This window comes from Protopterus annectens, chromosome 16.part0 (genome assembly GCF_019279795.1).
Source record: "Protopterus annectens isolate FY-2018-M chromosome 16.part0, PAN1.0, whole genome shotgun sequence".
Classification (NCBI taxonomy): Eukaryota; Metazoa; Chordata; order Ceratodontiformes; family Protopteridae; genus Protopterus; species Protopterus annectens.
Window position 1 is genome coordinate 803,531,069 of NC_056750.1, and position 20,378 is coordinate 803,551,446.

The 20,378-nt window shown below is 44.0% G+C and overlaps 1 protein-coding gene across 1 annotated transcript in view; it reads right to left on the bottom strand.

The window, feature by feature from the left end:
* Positions 1 to 6,090: 6,090 nt before the first annotated feature.
* FKBP15 (FKBP prolyl isomerase family member 15) overlaps positions 6,091 to 20,378 on the bottom strand; it is a 1,242,294-nt gene continuing 1,228,006 nt past the window's right edge. Inside the window, exon 29 of the mRNA XM_044057970.1 lies at positions 6,091 to 8,474. Coding sequence (XP_043913905.1) covers positions 8,400 to 8,474 — 75 coding nt within the window. The 3' untranslated portion in view covers positions 6,091 to 8,399. The remainder of the gene's footprint in view (positions 8,475 to 20,378) is intronic.

Consider the following 20,378-nt stretch of genomic DNA (forward strand, 5'->3'; position numbering starts at 1 on the left):
TAAGTGGGAAGGGCTTTTGAAATCCATCTGCCATATTAACACATACCAGTGAAGGGTTTTGCAAATATGCACGAACACATGCACATATGCCAGAAATTTATGCCAGTATTTGTAACTTTGCCCAATAGCACAAGTCTCTGTATAAAGTACAGTTGTGTACATTTACCATAAATGTAGATGTTAAGAGTGTATTCACTGTTGCAGTCATTACATTTGGGTAATCCTGCTGGTAGGTTGCCCTGAGTCAGCCTGAATTCCAAAGTCCTGGGTCCTGCGTTGGCTGCTGTTACCCCTTCCTGACGTCAGGTCGTCAGGGGTATAAAAGATGTGGCCGACGCTATTTTCTTTAGTTTTTCTTGCCCCAGATGTCAGGTGCCCCCTAAAAGGGTAGCCAAAATTTATACATACATATATACACAAATACATGTCCAATATAAACTTTACCTTCATCTACAAGCAAATACACCACATATGTTGTATAAATCAGAGAAGGAAAGATAGATTCCATCAGAATAAAGGGGGATGGCGGGTGGGTAACCTGGACTGCAACAGTGAATACACTCGAACATCTACATTTATGGTAAGTGTACACAACTGTACTATGTTCTTCGTGTTTCACTGTTGCAGTCATTACATTTGGGTAGAGTCCCAAAGCTATGGATGGGATGCTGGAGCTAAACAGCAATAGGAGCAGCTATGAGGCCCTGCACAACTGCAGTGTCAAAGCCTGCCCTGGATTTAGAGTAGAATGGCAAGTGATAGTGCTTTGCAAAGGTGTGCACTGAACTCCAAGTAGCAGCCTCTAAAATGTCCTTGGTTGGTACTCCCCTGAGAAAGGCTGCTGAAGTGGCTGAAGCTCTGGTTGAATGTTGCCTAATGCCCTTAGGCACTGGCTTGCCATGGTGCAAGTAGCAGAAACGAATACAGTGGCCCATCCATTTAGAAATAGTCTGCTTTGAGATAGCCTTGCCTTGTGATCCTGCAGCATATGCCACTAGTAATTGCTCTGTCTTTCTGAAAACGTTGGTTCTGTCCAAGTAGAATCTAAGCTGTCTGTGTACGTCCAGAGAATGCAGAATTCTCTCCCCCTTGTTCTGTGGATTTGGAGAAAAAGTTGGCAGATGAATAGTTTGGTTAAGAGCCACACTGGATACCACCTTAGGCATACATGTTGGGTTTGTCCTCAGAGAGACCCTGTCTGGATAAAAAATGATAAAAGGTTCCACAGCCATGAGTGCCTGTAGCGCTGAAACTCGCCTTGCATAAGTTATTGCTAGGATCAGAGCTGTTTTCCAAGATAAAAACTTTATATCAGCAGTAGCAGCTGGCTCAAAAGGAAGCAGGGTGAGTTTTTCCAAGACATGGTTGAGGTCCCATGCAAGCATAATCTGATGCATCCGTTGTTAGTGTCTGCCTGGTTGGGGGTAATGTGAATGGCTGTCCCTTGTTTTGGTGACAAGCCTTTGCCCACCATTGAAACCCCTGTTGCAGGCAGGGAATGAGAGTAATCATTGTTTCCAGGCTGTGGCAATGTTGAGACCAAACACTTTTTAGGTACCATTGAAGTTTCCTCATATGTAGTTCTTGCATACGGAATTAGTAGGATACAGGATGCCATGAAGCCCAAAGCCTGCTGAATTTTTCTTGCAGATAACTGGGCCTTTGTTGACATTCTGAAATAAGTAGTCAGTTGCCTTTTTTGTCTGGCGTGAGATAAGCCATCTGGGCAGTTGTATTTAAGCTTGCACCTAGGAATATTATCTCTTGAGCGGGTACTAGTTTTGATTTCTTTTAGTTGACTGTGTACCCTAGGCATGCTAGAAATCTTTTCACAAATGCCAGATGCTGTAGAAGAATGTCCTTGTTCTCTGCTTGAATTAGACAGTCGTCCAAGGAAGGATATATTTGTATTCCTCTGTCTGCAGAATGCAATTACTGGTGCCAGGCACTTTGTAAAGACCCTGGGCACAGTAGATAAGCCAAAGGGCAGTGCAGAGAATTGGTAATGCACTGAGCCAGCCTTGAATCTGAGGTATCTTCTGCATAATTGTCTGATTGGGACATGCAGGTATGCCTCTTTTAGGTCTAGAGTCACCAGCCAAGCGTCCTTGCCCAGCATGGGCAGAAGTTGCTACAAAGTCATCATCTTGAATTTTGGTATATCCAGGAATGTGTTTAGAATAGGTAGGTCCAGTACTGGTCTCCAGGCCTTGTCCTTTCTGGGTACTAAGAACAGTCTTGAGTAAAATCCTTGTCCCTGCTCTTGCTCTGGTACTTGTTGAATGGCCCCCATGTCCATGAGGGATGAGACTTGTTTTTGTGCCTATGCCCATTGATTTTTTGGCAGATCTGGCCAGCCGTTTGCCTTTGGCAGGGTATGGAAATGGAACTTGTACCCTTGTGACACGATATTTAGAACCCACTTGTCCTGGGTTATAATGTGCCAATTTTGAGAAAACAGTGCTAATTTTCCCCCTAAGGGCACTGCCAGAAGGTAAGTGCCTGGTGCAGGCAGGGGGAAGGCATTGGGACTGTTTCCTGTATGGCTGTGATTTGTCTTCTCCAACTTTGGAGGTGGAAGCACCCCATTGCTTTGACCTGTAGGAACATTGCGCCTGGTATCTGCCTCTAGGGCATCTGGATCTGCCACTTTGAGGTCTGTCTGACACAGGAAAGGACCAATTCTTTGTAGGCCAGTGTCTACTAAACCTAGGTGTCTGTACTTGTAAAAACTCTTTGACAGTTTGCATAGATTTAGCTTTGTCCTCCATTTTCTTTAACACCTCCTCTGCCTTAACACCAAACAAAGTATCATACTGTAAAGGTGCATCTAGTAATTTAACTTTGACATGATCAGGCAGATTTTGTTCCTTTAACCAAGCATGCCTCCTAATTACAGAACCCGTAACTGCGGCCCTGCAGGAGGCCTCCAAAGAATCAAAACCACATTGCAAAGTATGCTTTCCAACTTGTTCAGCTGCATGCAATAAATCCTGCATTTCCTTGTTTTCTGCACATTGAGTTTAAAAACATTTTCTGACATGTTGCTGATATTTGAGCATATGAAACTGACAGTTTAAGACCCTTATAGCCAAGGTAGCAGATGTGTAAACCTTTTTTCCCCACCTATCCAGTGCCCTAGAATCTGTCAGAGGGGGTAGGGTTTTTTGCAGCGGAAGCCTCAACTTTGGGACCCCGTGAAATAGTTTCTGGGTCTGCAGCAGGGTTTTTAAAAAGGAATTTATGAGAGTCAGGAACCCTGTATTATCTGTCAGGCTTAACAGGAGCCGGAGGTAAGGAGTCAGGGGTAAGACTAGACTCTGAAAACACATCATCTACAATATCTAACACAGGTGGAATGGCTAGTGGCCTGTGTTGAGGTAGTAAAAGGAAATCCCTGAGCCTCTTTTTAGATTCTGAAAAATCTTGGCTCTACCAGTGGAAATGTTCCCTCATGGTATGCAAGGTTTCCCCAAAAGAATAGTCCTCTGGAGGAGAAGCTGAAGGTATAGATTCTTCAGCATCAGAATCCTCATAAGGGGGAAGAGAATATTCCTGATCAGAAGAGGAATCAGAAGAAATATAAACCGGATCTGAAGATTCATAGTCAGTCTCTTGCCTAGGCCTTTTATCAGGAGGGGGATGGGAACCCCTGATAAAGGTAATTAGGTCTTCGGCTATTTTGAGCATCTGTTTTTTGGGCATAGAGGCCTGTCCACGTGGCTCTTGAGTTTGTTTCTTTGCTTTAGAAGGTGCTTTAGACTTTGCCTTTGAAGCTGAGGTTGGTTTAATGTAAAGATGTTTAGGTCTGAATACACCCTCAGAAGCCGGTGCCTGCTCAGCAGCTCCAGACCCATCTGAAGGAATAGTATCCAAGGCTCCAATACCTTGAGTTTCCAGCGGCATGGCCGACTCCACGTGGGAGTTGGTAGCGGCCAGCAACTCTAAAGTAGCGGGCATCAGGGGCTGCGAAAGAGCCTCACTGAGAACCGGCGACTGGCTTAGGAGAAGCTTCATCGTCGGTTTTGGGCCTCAGTTGTCTCTCTCTCTCCTTTTCTTTGCGTTTTTTGTGAACTCCGGTAGTCGGATGGCTATCCGACATTTCTGGATAATTAAATTGGCGTCCAAAATAGTTTAAAGCAAAATCATACCGACACTTAATAGTGCGTTGGTTAAATCTAGCACAAAACCGACAACCAGAAATGTTGTGATCAGGGCCTAGGCAAAGAATACAGTAAGAATGAAAGTCCTTATGAGGTATTTGCTTTCCACAAGAAATACAATTATTTACTTTTTCAGACATTGGTCTGGAGCAAGAAAAAAGTTTCTCCAACGGGGTACTTAGCTTTATTGAAGACTTCGTATCTGAAACGAAGAACACGAAAATCTCAGGAGTTGGCCGACCGGCACTTGCGAACTGCTTCTGCTTCGGGCACCGTGCGGCAAGAAAGACTAAAGAAAATGGCGTCGGCCGCATCTTTTATACCCCTGACATCAGGGAAGGGGTGACAGCAGCCAACGCAGGACCCAGATCTTTGGAATTCAGGCAGACTGAGGGCAACCTGCCAGCAGGATTACCCAAATGTAACGACTGCAACAGTGAAACACTAAGAACATCTGAACTTTGCAAAATAAGTCTCTCGGGCAGTGCAATACTCTTGAAATTACTGTACTGCAATAAATCACCTCATCAGTATAACAAACATTTAAAATAACTACACAACGCGAATGAACTAGTCAAAAGAACATCAGAATCAGAAAGATTTTGAAGTAATTGCACTTTGCAAATAAACAGTATACAGCACACTGAAGTTTTCCCAAAATGGCGGTACCTTGCTAGGTAATTCTTTACAGTGCAAGAAACACTCTGTAATGGCAGCACTTTGCGAACAGACACACCCAGCACAAGAAATTTTTCGAAATGGCTAGACTTTGACTATACTTCATGAAACAGTTGCACTTTGTATGCATATAAACTCTTCAGAATACACGCACAGTAATAAGCACCCTCGCTCTTTTACAAACTTTGAGATACTTCAAATAAATCTAGTTATACCCTTGATACAATACAAAGTCATAGTTATGCCAAAACACAGCACTTTGCCAAAAAACATGCAGTCACCTTGCTTCATTTATGCTTAATGTACCCTTTTTGCCCTTATTATATTCATTTTGCTCGTTTAATCTCTTTTCATGCCCGTTGTATTTTTCTTGTGCTCATTTTACTCTAAACATGACCGCTTTGCCTCAAACACATTCATTTTGCTTTTCTGATAATCATTTCATCAACTATCTTAATCTTAAATATTTCCCTTAGTTAATAAACCTTTTGTGCCTCCCACTTGTTTAATAATGCAATGTGTCCCCTTGTAATGCTCTGTTTTATTTATTTTTTTTAAATAAGCTGTTCATGCAAGTTCTCATTACCTTTGGTTCTTTTCTGGCCCTTTTTCATACTCGTTTCTCTTGGTTTACCTTCACTGTCATCTCTGCACTGCCTGGTTCGAATATCAATCTCTGGAATCTCGGTTCTGACATCATGTTGCTCTTTTACACTGGATACAATAGAAGAGTCCTCATGGGTTCTGTTCAAGCAGCTTTATTATGTACAAACACATCATGATAGAAGCTTACTGACTTTAAATTAGGTAACTTGTATACAAACTAGCTACTGCATTCATACATGCTCACTCTGGCTGCACTCTCAACATGGCACTGGGTATAGCATGTGCCTGCTATTTATATGGGCAAGTGCAGTCCTTGATCTGCTTCTTAAAGATACAGCACATACGCTCTGATCTACACCTGCCATCTGCATTAACCTTTTTAATTTCTTTGGTCTTACTGGAATACTAGCTCAACTCTTTTCCTTTTTCTAAAGAATACTTAAAATGCTTTCAGGCATTCTTCTTTGTTTGCTTTATTATACTCTGCATAATGTTTGCTTTCAGTACCCTGGAATCCACATAAAACTATAGAACTTTTCGTTGGCAATCTCTTCAGACGTATACTAGATAAGAGACTGGAACCATAATCACACTTTTGTTTGCACACAATCTTTTCAAACAATAACATTTTCTGACAAGTGGGCAGTAGTAAAATAGTTGCATTTATTGAGAAGACCGAAGGCCAAACCACTGAAAAAAATACTTGATGCAGAAAATGCAGATGAAATGAGTAATTCTGAAGCAAATAGAAGGGCTGAAGATAGGAGAGGATAACTCATTTCTATACAGGGTGCATGTCAGTCAATGTGGGTAGAGTGAGATGGACAATGTCTTTTAAAAGGGGAACAACTGGAAAAATCAGGCTGAAGAGGAGAAAAAAAAAGACAGTGAATAGTAGAAAATGTGCCAGATTTCTATAGATGCCCTGTGAGAAACAAGTTTCATCAGTACTGGTGGGAGGAAAGAAGTGAGGAAGAGGAGGGAAATCTGCCTGCTCTTTCACAGATTCTCCACCTACAAAACACTAAGTCTTGCAGGAGAGGTGGGTTCCCACCCTACCCTTTACAATGAAAAAAAATAGTACTGGGGACAGAGACACATGCACACACAGTCAGTCACCTATCAAGTTAAAGATGAAAGGACATCTGAAAGGAAAGTGATACGAGCAAGATTTCAATATTTTATGTTTACTTAAAATACTCATGTCATTATTAAATGAACAGTGCCAAGATTTTTGACTTGTGATTATAACAACGGATAACTCTAGTACACCACCACATTCCTGAAGGACAAGAGAGAAAAATGGAAAATAACTGTCATTTCCTCACCACCAGCCTCAAATACTCATTTCAATCACAAAAAGACAATCCTGTTATGGGGCTATTTAAAGAAAACGGTTAAGGTTCAGTGGTTTGTGTATCAGAAAAACAAGATTACTCTTAAAAAAGGCAAACAAGTGAGATCAATTTCAATATTAAATGGCATAATTGTCACCTTTTGATCAAAAGCCAAAGGGATAACATTGGCTTAACTTTCAATAAACAATCCATGGTATTTCTCACACGTGATCTAAACACACACGCACAGAAAATGGATGGCAGTAATAACCAATGAAATTGCTGCTTAAAACAGGATCGGTGTACAAAATAGAACTATACAACATGCAGGTGTAACCTCAGCTCTCAATCACAAAGCACAAAAGAAACACTGCTGCTTAAGTGACATGAACAGTGGAATATACTCAAGTAAATTTAGTAACTGAACCCCATTTTGTGTATATAAAAATCATGACTACTACTCATTAAAACTATCAAACCAGCTAGAACATAGCTATACTGTCAACACATGCAATGGCAAAACATGCACTGAAACCCAAATCTTCCACAAACTTGTGCAGCATTGGCAAATTCTTTGCACATCACTGCATATTGCAAACTACGTGGCTTTAACTGTCACTTTCACCACTGGGTGGGTAAGAACAGTAAAATAGCAGCAAAAAGTGAAGCTGATTTCAATCATGAATCAAACTCAGCCACCTAGAAACACAGATTTCTACAGTAAATGTTATTTTTCTAACAGTCAGAAGTGGAACATCTCTCCTTTACAGCACAACCAGCGCCAGAAAGCTCCAGTGGGGCAGCTCAGATATCCTGAGCTGAAAAGAAGACCCAAATACAAACATACCGATAACAAAGAACATTTAACCTGGAAAAAGTAGCCAGGCAACTGAAAGAGCAGGACTGCAGGGAGACAAAACTCCTTGACACCACATCTGAGAAACAAATATAAAAGCAGTGCAAACTGTGGATGCAAGGCTTTCTCCAAGGTGCACACCTAGTGTTTCCCACCTCTCATCTTAAAATGTAGCTACAACTGTAACAGGTTCATCAGTGTTGGCCATCAACACTCCCAAAAGTGTTGAGAAAGGGATCCCAGACATCCACAAGGCAAGTTCAAAGTTTGTATCAGCTCAAAAGAGAAAAAAATGGAATGATTATTAGTGGACCAATCTCTATTCTGTAAATATTAGGTAAACAGTATTTACGATCAAAGAATGTGTCTAACAGGTGCACGTGTGTGTGTGTATGTATATATCTTTTTGCTGTGTGTGTGCACATCTGTGTATTTTAAGGCATGTTTTGGATTTTTTTTTAAATACGTCAGAGTACACATCTTTACAAGCTGGAAGCCAGTCTCAGAGACTGAATATGGTTATTGCCCTCAAGTCACAAGTGTCCAATTAATAAAATGTAGTGCAGAAAATTTCAGGTGCATGGACCAGGCTATCCCCTTCCCCTTGCATTTTCATATCAATTCTCTACACCCAGTCCAAACTTCCAGTCTTCGCCACTCATGTGGAATGTTGAGCAGAAAGTGCAGGATAAAGGGCCAGGTACATCTGTGCTAGCCATCCAGTAGATTTATCCTCTTCAGAAAGTTGACTGTTTCCTCTTATCCCAACCAATCAAGGTCATCGTCGTCTTCATCAGCAAACAGGGGTGCTGGAGGTGGACGGCCTTTCAAACACTAAAAGTAGGTAAGAGAAAAAAGTAAGCAATAGCTCAAAACACAGAATGCAGCATAACATATGTCATTAATTATTAAATCTGAAACTCAGATCTTAAATTACAACAGTATGCTTGAGTGCTTGGACTTATCTTTATATTTTTGACAGGACATCTTCCTGAACATCAGAGTAAAGATTTAATGTAGCTGGAGATTTTTGACAGGACATCAACAAGCAAGTCCTACACCTAGAAAATCTGCAATCAAATGGTTTATCTCCACAAAGCCATCATTTTTAAAATCAAATGTTTTCAAATGGATCTTCTTCGGTGACAACACTGGGATAAACCCTGCTGGGCTCTCTCACATGACTTTTTTTCATCTTAAGCTCCCACACTTGGAAAACACACCTTTGCCTTTTATGTGTTAGTGTTAAGAGAAACTGTACCAACAATTCCTGGATTTTACTACTATAGACAGGAAATAAGGTTCCATCAGGGTTTAGAAGACAGCAAAGCATAGTAACACTACACAAGCCAGAGTAGGAAAAACTGTATACATTCATTTACTCAAAGAAACATTCTCCGAATGTTATATTTTCCGAGCCGGAAAGTCAAATTTCATAGTGGCGGTCGGAATGTCGTAAAAACCACCGAATACGACATTTCCAACCGCTCTACCACCTAAACAAGAGCTACCATGGGTCAAAAGGAGGGGGGATAGTGTTTCACACATATTGCATTCGGACAAATAAGAATTTGCTGCACTGCTTTCGGACATTTCCCAGTTGGCCATTCACCGGCCGACCAAATGAATGTATACCAGGAAAAACGTGACCAGTAGAAAAATTCTGAGGTCTTTTCTAGATCCAGTACAAAGTGTAATCTTTTTCAGATATGTGAAGGAAAACAGAACAGGATCAACATTTTCACTTTTGATACAAACATAAATGCAACAATAAAAGGTTTGGGCGGTGCAGCTAATAAAATTTTGGAAAGGATGACCAACTGAGCAGACAAGTGTTGGAGCAGAAGGGGGTCAAATCAGATTAAAGGTACAGAAATCCAAAGTACTGTAACTTAGGTCACAACTCTGGTGTGAAGCATCAGCTGGGGGAGTGGAGCTGATGGATAGCAGAAGAAAAAGAATTTGGGCATATCAATAACACCTGGACTGGACTACTAAAAGCACAAAGACAGGACAGTGCCAGCAGCAAACAGAATGCTGGGGTTTATATCCTCATGTGAGGCAGACTTCAGAAACAAAGGGGTACCACTCCTGCCTTGGTCAGGACACAATTTGAGTCCTATGTTCAGTTCTGAAGACCATAAAAGAGAGATATGCACCATCAAGGGAGTGCAGAATCCTCCTTATTTTGTTTGGGGGTAGAACTGAACAGTGGGAGCTAAACAGTCTATTTTACGTGCAAATCTCACTACCCTAGACATGAAAGAAGCCCTGCTGTATATAGTGATCCTGTCTTTGTGAAGACTAGAAAAGATTCCTTGCACATGTGGGTGTGTAGTTCTAAAACCCCTCTGGCAAAAGTAACAGCCACTAGGAAAAAGTTTTTTTCTAAGTCAAAAGTTCCAAGGATGCAGAATGCTGGCTCAAAATGGGGTAATGTTAGCTTCAAAGACATAGCCGAGGTCCCACAATGAAACAAGTTCTTTCTTAAGGGGTCTTAAGTGTAGGATCCTCCATTATGAATTATTTTGTTAACATAGAACAGAGGGAGGGATACCAAGATAGGCTTAAATAAATTGAAACACGTACCTTCAGGGATATGAAAAAGAATCTTAATTTGTAAAGTTATGACAGGCATCTAAGGCTCGCGATCCCCTCCCAACTGGCACCACAGGAAGAATTGCTTCCATTTAGCGAAGTAAGATTTCCTTCTATTTAGCTAAATTACCTTCCTAGCCCACCATTAAAAAGCAAATTATTGGAGAAAAAATTATCATTGGGAAGGAGAGCTACATCATCCAAACGGTCATCTTAAGATTCCTCAGGTTGGGGCATATGAGTTGGGTCAAGAGAATCAAAACACTGAGGCAAGAAGCACAGGCTCTAGCCTTACCATACTATGCAGGTGGGAGAACAAAGCTGACTCAACCTGGCCTCTCTGATATTCTGAATTATCCTGGGGAGAAGAGGGACTGGAAGAAACACTAATAGAAATGTGCCTGCCCCCACAGATGGAAATCTGTTGCCCAGGCTCCCACAGTTAGTGTACTGGAGCAGAATTTCCTGAACTGCCCAATTTCATGAGAATCAGCCACATCAAGAAAAGTATGCCTGTCTAGCAACCATTTCTGAAGGTCCATCGCTGTCTTGCTCTGCTGGTCTGCCTAGCCATTTTCTGAATGGCGATGAGAGTCCTGACTCCTAGGTCAGCTTTCATGCTTCCACAGTCAACCTCCACAGAAGGCATGAATGACTGCTGTGCTGCACCCCCCCAACACACATCTACTGATGTGTCACATCACTCACCCCCCCAATACACATCTACTGATGTGTCACATCACTCACCCCCCCAACACACATCTACTGATGTGTCACATCACTCACCCCCCCAACACACATCTACTGATGTGTCACATCACTCACCCCCCCAACACACATCTACTGATGCGTCACATCACTCACCCCCCAACACGCATCTACTGATGCGTCACATCACTCACCCCCCCAACACGCATCTACTGATGTGTCACATCACTCACCCCCCAACACACATCTACTGATGTGTCACATCACTCACCCCAACACACATCTACTGATGTGTCACATCACTCACCCCCAACACACATCTACTGATGTCACATCACTCACCCCCAACACACATCTACTGATGTCACATCACTCACCCCCCAACACACATCTACTGATGTCACATAACTCTCCCCCCAACACACATGTACTGATGTGTCACATCACTCAACCCCAACAACACACATCTACTGATGTGTCACATTACTCACCCCCAACACACATCTACTGATGTCACATCACTCACCCCCAACACACATCTACTGATGCGTCACATCACACACCCCACCCAACACACATGTACTGATGCGTCACATCACTCACCCCCCAACACACATGTACTGATGCGTCCCATCACTCACCCCCCAACACACATGTACTGATGCGTCACATCACTCACCCCCAACACACATGCACTGATGCGTCACATCACTCACCCCCAACACACATGCACTGATGCGTCACATCACTCACCCCCAACACACGTACTGATGTGTCACATCACTCACCCCCCCAAACACATCCACTGATGTGTCACATCACTCACCCCCCAACACACATCTACTGATGTGTCACATCACTCACCCCCCCAACACACATCTACTGATGTCACATCACTCACCCCCAACACACATCTACTGATGTCACATCACTCACCCCCCAACACACATGTACTGATGTGTCACATCACTCATCCCCCCAACACATTTGTACTGATGTGTCACATCACTCACCCCCCCAACACACATGTACTGATGTGTCACATCACTCACCCCCCCAACACACATGTACTGATGTGTCACATCACTCACCCCCCCAACACACATTTACTGATGTCACATCACTCACCCCCCCCAACACACCTACTGATGTGTCACATCACTGTAGTGTTGTCGGAGAGGATGTGGACATAAAATAGTTACGTAAAATTTTACCATAACCATAGATGTCCTTTTCTTCCATGTTGCAGTATTCTCAACAGTTGGGTTCTCCTCTTTTGCTACCCGAGCGTCCAGCCAGTATACAAAAGCTTGTAGTCGCTGCTGGATACGTGGGACGTCTGACGTGGGCCTAGGAAATGTGGGTCATAACAGCAACATCTGCAAGTACCAGACCTCAGAACTGAGCACCCCCCCCAGTTGGACCCCAGTCCCTGGAAACTGTGCATGTTCAATGCCATCCAGCTAAAGGGAAGGATGGGGTGAAGGAATACTGCAACATGGAAGAGAAGGATATCTATGGTTATGGTAAGATTTTACACAACTATTCTATGTTCTTCTATTCTCAACAGTAGGGGGAGTACCAAAGTTCACTGAGAAGAGGAGGGTGGTGGCTTGCAAATATCTTCTATAAATCCATGCAGGAATGCCCTGGCAAATCCAGCCCTGGATTTGGAGATGTCCAATTTGTAATGCTTGGTAAAGGTGTGTACAGATGCTGAAATTGTTTGCTTAGTCACAGCTTTCCCCAGGGCTCTGGGATGAAAGGAGACAAACAATTGGTCTGATTTTCTGATATGTTTGGTTTTGTTCAGATAGAACCTAAGCGATCTATGCACATCAAGGGAATGTAAGACTCTCTCACTATCACCCTGCGAGTGAGCAAAAAAGGTGGGGAGTTGAATGGCTTAGTTTAAGGGTAGTTCATTGACCACCTTGGGCATGAAGTAAGGGTTGGTCCCAAGGCTTACCCTGTCTTTGTGAAATATGAGGAAAGGAGGGATGGCCATGAGAGCCTACAACTCTGAGCTGAAGTCAGGGCAACTAGTAGTACTGTTTTCCAAGTGCAGTGTTTCAGGGAGGCCTTTGAGGCAGGCTCGAAAAGAGCCACCATGAGCTTCTCCAAAATGAAATTCAGGTCCTGGGGGATGAGCTTCCTGGGGGGGCCTGAGATGTAACAGCTTAGCAGGCAACGGAGAAGCCAGTGGTGGATCCAGAGGCAGACAAGCTAAAATAGCAGCAAGGTGGGCTTTGAGAGAGGAGTATGCCAATCCTGACTGCAAGAGTTCAAACAAGTATGACAGTACCAAATGGACATCACCTTGGAAAGGGACCAACTGTCTTTGTAGACACCAAGAGGAGAATCTTTTCCATTTAGACATACAAGATCTTCTTGTATTAGGTTTCCTGGCCTCCTGCCGGACTGAGCGCACATCATTGTAAAGGTGTCTGTAAGGGATCAAAATTCTATCACCCACAGGTCAGGTTCAGAGATTGTAGGTGTGCGTGTATTAGGGATCCCTTGTCCTGTGTGAGAAGTTCCACTCTGAGGTAACTTTGTGGTGACTGCCCCTGGCTAAATGCAGATGGAGGAGGAACCAGTGCTGTCTTGGCCAAGGTGAGTCACCAACAAGATTTCTGGTTTGTCCTGTTGAATTTTCAACAGGACTTTCTGTAGAAGTGGGAAAGGGGGAGGGAGGATGCATACAGAAGCATTCCCTTCCAAAAGATTGAGATGGTGTCTGCTGTCCTTGCCAGGGGACTGAGCAGCCCGGTGCTAAAGGAGGGAAGTTGTCTGTTCACAGGGAAGGCAAACAGATCTATATGAGGTACACCCCATTTGTGGGCTATGTCCAATAACACATCCCTGTGGAGCATCCATTCGTGGGACTGTAACATGGACCTGCTCAATGTGTCTGCCTGTGCATTTTGTTCTAAAGGGATATACACAGCCTGTAGTGTGATTCCCTGTGCTGTGGCAAGCTCCCACACTTGGAGAGCTAGTCTGCATAGCAAGCATGATTTTGTTCCCTCCTGCTTGTTCACATACCACATAACTGTAGTTTTGTCTGTGAACAATTTTAGTGGGCCCTGTTGGAAGGCTTTTAAGGCCATCAAAATTGCTCTCATCTGTCTGATATTGATATGTTCCTGTCTGAAGGAGTACGGCCAAGTGCTCAGGACTCTCAGTGAGCCCATGGCTGCTCCCCAACCCAGATCCGAAGCATCTGTATACATCTCCTGCACTCATAGAGGAGGCTGTAGGGGGGACTCCTGGGTTGCAGTCCACATGGTGCAGCCACCATTGAATCTCTCTTTTAAGACAAGGCAGGAAAGGGATTTTGTACTCTAGAGGATGAGTGTGCTGCATCCATATACACCTTAGGTACCATTGCAGCTTCCTCATGTGAAGCCTTGAAAATGGTAACATGGGAATTGATGTCATATGACCCATGAGTCTGAATACTGCCTGGCAGTCAAATCTTTGACTTGGAGGACTGTAAGTAAGTAATGCCTTAGACTTTCCACCTTTTATGGCGGCAGAAAGGCCCTCATGACGTCCATTCTTATCCTGCACTCCAGGAAAAGCCTTGTGGTTCGACTGCTCTTTCTACACGATAACCTTACAGGATTCCAGAACAGGACTGGACCTGAAGCTCAGGGAGTCAACAACACAGTCATCTTTCCCATGGTGTGTCAGGGAGCTGTTCCACTCTACTGCCACATATGCATGTGCTACCCTGTTCACTTACCAAACAATGGACTGGCTAGCTGAGCAAAGCAGGATGGACTCTGATCTTTAGTCTCTTCCAGAACTTTTTCGAGGAGGAGCAACATCTGTAGCCACAAAGTACAGTTTTGTACCTACCATAAATGTAGATGTTCGAGTGCTAATACAGCTGCAGTCATAACAGATGGGTTTTCCTGCTGTCAGGCGGGTCCTCGGTCAGCCGAATTCCAAAGTCTAGATCCGGCGTCGGTTGTCGTCGCTTCTTCCCTGACGTCAGTGCAACAGGGGTATAAAAGAACCAGCCAACGCCATTTTCTTCAGTTTTTCTTGCCCCAGATGTCAGGTGCCCCCCAGAAGGTAGGCAATACATAAATTTATGTAATAATGCAATGCAGTATAATCAAAAAACAGTAGTTGCAAGCAAATACACCATAAAAGAATACCCCAAATCAGGTTGTATGAGGAAGTGTTAGCCATTAGGCCTGTCCCAGAGGGGAAGGAGGGAGGGAAACCTGGACTGCAGCTGTATTAGCACTCGAACATCTACATTTATGGTAGGTACAAAACTGTACTATGTTCATCGTGCATACAGCTGCAGTCATAACAGATGGGTAGAATACCAAAGCTAAAAAAGGGGTGGTAGGCACTAGGTGGAACTAGGAGGAGCCAGGATGCCCTGCAAGACTGCAGTGGCAAAGCCTGCTCTAGATTTGGAGTATAATGGCAGGTGATAGTGCTTGGAGAAAGTATGCACAGAACTCCAAGTGGCAGCTTCCAAAATATCTTTGGTAGGAACCCCCCCCTTTGTTTTGAGGATTGGGGTAAAAGGTAGGTAAGTGGATAGCCTGATTCAAGGCTACCCTGGATACTACCTTTGGCATAAAGGAAGGATTGGTTCGTAAGGAAACTCTGTCCTGATGGAAAATGATGAAAGGCTGCACAGCCATGAGGGCATGTAGTTCCGAAACCCTGCGAGCTGAGGTGATGGGGCTAAGACAAATATTGTAGTTCTGTTGAGGCAGCTGGCTCAAAAGGGAGGCAAAGTCAGTTTTTCTAGAATGAAATTGAGATCCCAAGCAGGCACTGGTTGTTTCCTTGGGGGTTTTATATTCTTAGCCCCTCTGAGGAACGGTCTTAAGAGGGGGTGAGAGAATAATGGAGGATCAGTGTTGTATTCTGCAGAAATGGCTGAAGCATGGATTTTGATGGAGGAGAATGAAAGTCCACTGCTTAGCATCTCAGCTAGGTACTGTAATATTTGAGGTAAATTCAGTATTCCAGGGTTCTGGCCCTTTTTCTCATTCCAAGTACAAAACCGTTTCCATTTGGCGGAGTAGGCTTTTCTAGTAGAAGGTCTTCTGGCCTCCAAAATGACATCCTGTACCTCCTTGGAGAGTAGGGTCTGCTGTGATTTTAAGGAATCTTCCATGCGGCTAGATTGAGTGTTTTTCAGCTGACTGTGAAGAGTTTTGAAGTTGTGCTGAGTCAGTAGAAGAGGCATTAGAGGCAGGATCCATGGTGGGGAATGCGTCAGGCTCCTCAGGAGTGGGTAACCAGTGTTGCCTTGGCCAGTCTGGAGCGATGAGAATCATCTTTGGTCTGTCTGCTCTGGTTTTTAATAGAACTTTGGGCAGCAGAGGAAGAGGTGGAAAGGCATAAACTGTCATTGTTGTCCAACTGAAAGAGAGAGCGTCCACTTTCCAGGCCTGTGGATGAAAGGTCCTTGAGCAGAATTTTGCCAATTGGTGATTTCTGTGGGAGGCAAAGAGATCTATGTCTGGCCTTCTCCATGCTTGAATTATCTTTGAAAAAACTTGAGGATGCAACTTCCATTTGTGTGGATCTGTCATATTTCTGCTTAGGTTGTCTGCCAGCTGTTTTCCTTGCCTGGCAGGAACTGCGCTTGAAGCTTGATTTAGATTCCAGAGCCATGTTCCAAAGAGACATGGCTAGCCTGCATAGGGGGTATGAATGGGTTCCTCCCTGTTTGTTTATGTACCACATTACTATGGTGTTGTCTGTCCTTATCAATAGCTGGCCTGGATGCAGCAGATCTAAGCTATAATAGCATTTATTACTGCTAGCATTTCCTTTTGATTGATGTAGGTGCTTTTTGGAAACATCTGCCCTGAATGCACCGATCTGTCATCCCCAGGCGTAATCGAGGCGCCTGTTGTGATGACTTGACTTGCTTGAGGCTTGCAGAATGGGAGACCTGTGTTTCTTTGGCATGCTTGAGCCCACCACAGAAATTCCTTTTGAAGACATGGAATCAGTGGTATTATTGCTTCCAAACCGTGGCTGTGCTGAGACCATAGGTTTTTTAGGTACCATTGAAGTTTCCTCATATGCAGCTTTGCACATGGGATTAGTAGGATGCAAGATGCCATGAATCCCAGAGCCTGCAGGATTTTCCTTGCAGTCAGCCTGGTGAAAGTTGCCAGTTTTCTGAAGTACTGAGTTAGTTGCCCTTGTTTCTCTTGCGTGAGGTAGGCCATCTGGGTGTTTGTCTCCAAGTTGGCACCCAGGAAAATTATTGTTTGAGAGGGTATTAGCCTTGATTTCTTTTTGTTGACTGTGTATCCCAGGGAATTCAACAACATTATTACAAAAGCCAGATGTTTCAGAAGTATGTGCTTGCTGTCCGCTTGGATCAGGCAGTCGTCCAAATATGGGTATATTTGTATCCCTTGAAGTCTGCAGTAGGCAATTACTGATGCCAGGCATTTCGTGAACACTCTGGGCGCAGTAGATAAGCCAAAGGGCAATGCAGAGAATTGATAATGTGTTGAACCTGCAAGAAATCTGAGGTATCTTCTGCAATCTTGTCTGATTGGGACATGCAGGTATGCCTCCTTGAGGTCCAATGTTACCAGCCAAGACTCCTTGCCCAGCATGGGAAGAAGCTGCTGTAATGTGAGCATCGTGAATTTTGGCACGAGTAAAAATGTGTTTAGGATGGATAGGTCCAAAATAGGTCTCCAATCTTTGCCCTTCGTTGGTACCAGGAATAGTCTGGAATAAAAACCTTGACCCTGTTCTTGTGCAGGTACCTCTTGAATAGCTTTGATGTCCATGAGATCTGAAATTTGTTTTTGTGCCTCTGCCCTTTGATTGTGTGGCAGGTTTGGCATGCCTCTCATTTTTGGAAGGGTGTGAAAGTGGAATCTGTAGCCTCTGTCTATAATGTCCAGGATCCATTTGTCTTTTGTGACAATATGCCAATTTTTCGAAAATAATGCCAGTTTTCCGCCTAAAGGTGCTGCCATTTGAGCCTTGCTTGGCATGCAAAGGGGAAAGTCATTGGTTCTGCTTTCTGAATGGCTGTGAAATATCCTTACCACCTCTTTGTGTAGGTGCTTGCCATTGTCTGCCTCAAAACGATCCATGAGATTGCCCTCTACCCCTCGGGTGTCTGTATCTACCCTCTTTGGGGTCTGTCCGTGGCTGGAAAGGACCAATTTTTTGAAGGCCAATTTCTACTGAAACGTGGAGGTTGTACCTGTAGGAAATCTTTCACTGTTTGCATTGATTTTGCCTTTTCCTCCATTTTCTTTAATACCTCCTCAGCTTTAACACCAAACAATACATCTTTTTGCAGAGGTGCATCCAGTATTTTAGCTTTAACATGATCTGGTAAGGTTTGCTCTTTGAGCCAAGCATGTCTACGTATGACTGATCCTTTAACAGCAGCTCTACATGAGGCCTCTAAAGCATCAAAACCACATTGCAAGTTATGTTTACCCACTTGTTCTGCACTATGTATCAAATCCTGCAACTCCTTCAATTCTGGTTGTTCAGGTTATGACATTTTGCTTCTCAACTGTGATAACAGAAACTGTTGGTACTTTAACATATGGAACTGGCAATTTATTGCCCTCATGGATAAGGTGGCCGAGGTGTATACCTTTTTCCCCCACCTTTCTAAAGCTCTGGAATCCCTCTCTGAAGGTAATGGATTTTTAGCAATGGAGGCCTTAATTCCCTTGGGGCCCTGTGAGATAGTTTCTGGGTCAGCCGCATGGCTTTTGTATAGGAATTGGTGCGAGTCCAGAACCCGGTAATACTTGTCAGGCTTGACTGGGGCTGGAGGTAAAGAGTCTGGGTTAAGGCAGGACTCTGAATACACATCATCAAGGATATCTAAGACGGGAGGTATAGCCAGAGGCCTGTGCTGAGGGAGCAAGAGAAAATCCCTAAGCCTTTTCTTGGAGTCTGTGTACTCTTGGCCTTCCCAGTGGAAGTGTTCCCTCAAGGTATGCAAGGTTTCCCCAAAAGAGTAATCCTCATGGGGGGGGGGGGCAGAGGGAATGGACTCTTCTGCATCAGAATCTTCAAAGGGGAGTATGAATGTTCCTGGTCATCAGAATGTTCTGAAATAATGGAGGCACGGTCCGAGGAGGGGGATTCTTCCTCCACTCTGGGCCTTTTGTCCGGGGGGGGGGGGTTGAGAACCCCTGATAAGAGTAATTAAGTCCTCAGCCATTTTGAGCATCTGTTTTTTAGGCATGGGGCCTTGAGAAGGGCCCTGTGGGGTTTGTTTTTTAGTATGCATGGCTGGTTTAGACTTAGTGAAAGCCTTGATGGAAAAAGAAGAGGAAGGCCTGAAGACACCTTGAGAGGAGGCAGACCTGTCTAAACTCTGAGTTTCACCGCCAAGAGTGGCTTCGGTATCTGTAGTCGGGGTGTGGGCCGAAGAGCCTGCGACCTCGGGCACAGAAAACACCGCCAATGAAGTGTCGTCGGTAGGCAGGGGCTGCGTAGGTGCCTCGCTGAGAACCGGACCACCTGTAGTCGGCTTTGGCATGGTGTCGGTAGAGGCCGCGGACCTCGTGTGTCGGTCCTTATCTTTGCGTCTTTTAGTCAAAACTGGAGTCTGAGTATCCGACATAATGTAGTTAATTTTTTTGCCAAAATAGTGCTGGGCGAACTCCGCCCAACGCTTAATGGTGCGTTTGTTGAATGCAGAACAAAAACGACAGGCCGAGACGTCATGGTCTGGGCCTAAGCAAGGAATGCAGAGGGAATGAAAATCCTTATGCGGTATTTGCTTCCCACATGAAATACAATTATTAACTTTATCTGACATCGGTCTGAGTCAAGAAAAGTTTCCCCAACGGGGTACTTAGCTTTCAAGAAGACTTCGGTTGCAAGATATTCGTAATCTTAGGAGCTGGTCGACCGGCACTTGCCAACTGCTTCTGTTTCGGGCACCGCGCGGCAAGAAAGACTGAAGAAAATGGCGTCGGCTGGTTCTTTTATACCCCTGTCGCACTGACGTCAGGGAAGAAGCGACGACAACCGACGCCGGACCTAGACTTTGGAATTCGGCCAACCAAGGACCCGCCTGACGGCAGGAAAACCCATCTGTTATGACTGCAGCTGTATGCACGATGAACATCTATGCAGATTCTAGGCTTGTGGTATTCCATGTACCCTGAACATAGCTCTCAATCCTTTTAAGATGGACATCTGGGCAAAGCCATAGATAATGGGGGGACAAAGGCCCAGAAATACGGGCAATCATTCAATAATGCTCTTGAAAATGTAGAAAGTTGATAGGATAACAGATTTTGCATTAGCATGAATTTTCTGAAGGGTATGAAGTCTGAAACTCAAGTCTGCCAATATTTTCTGATTTCAATACTCACTGATTTGTCAAAGATTGGCCAGAAAAACAAAATGTTATGAAGAACACACCAA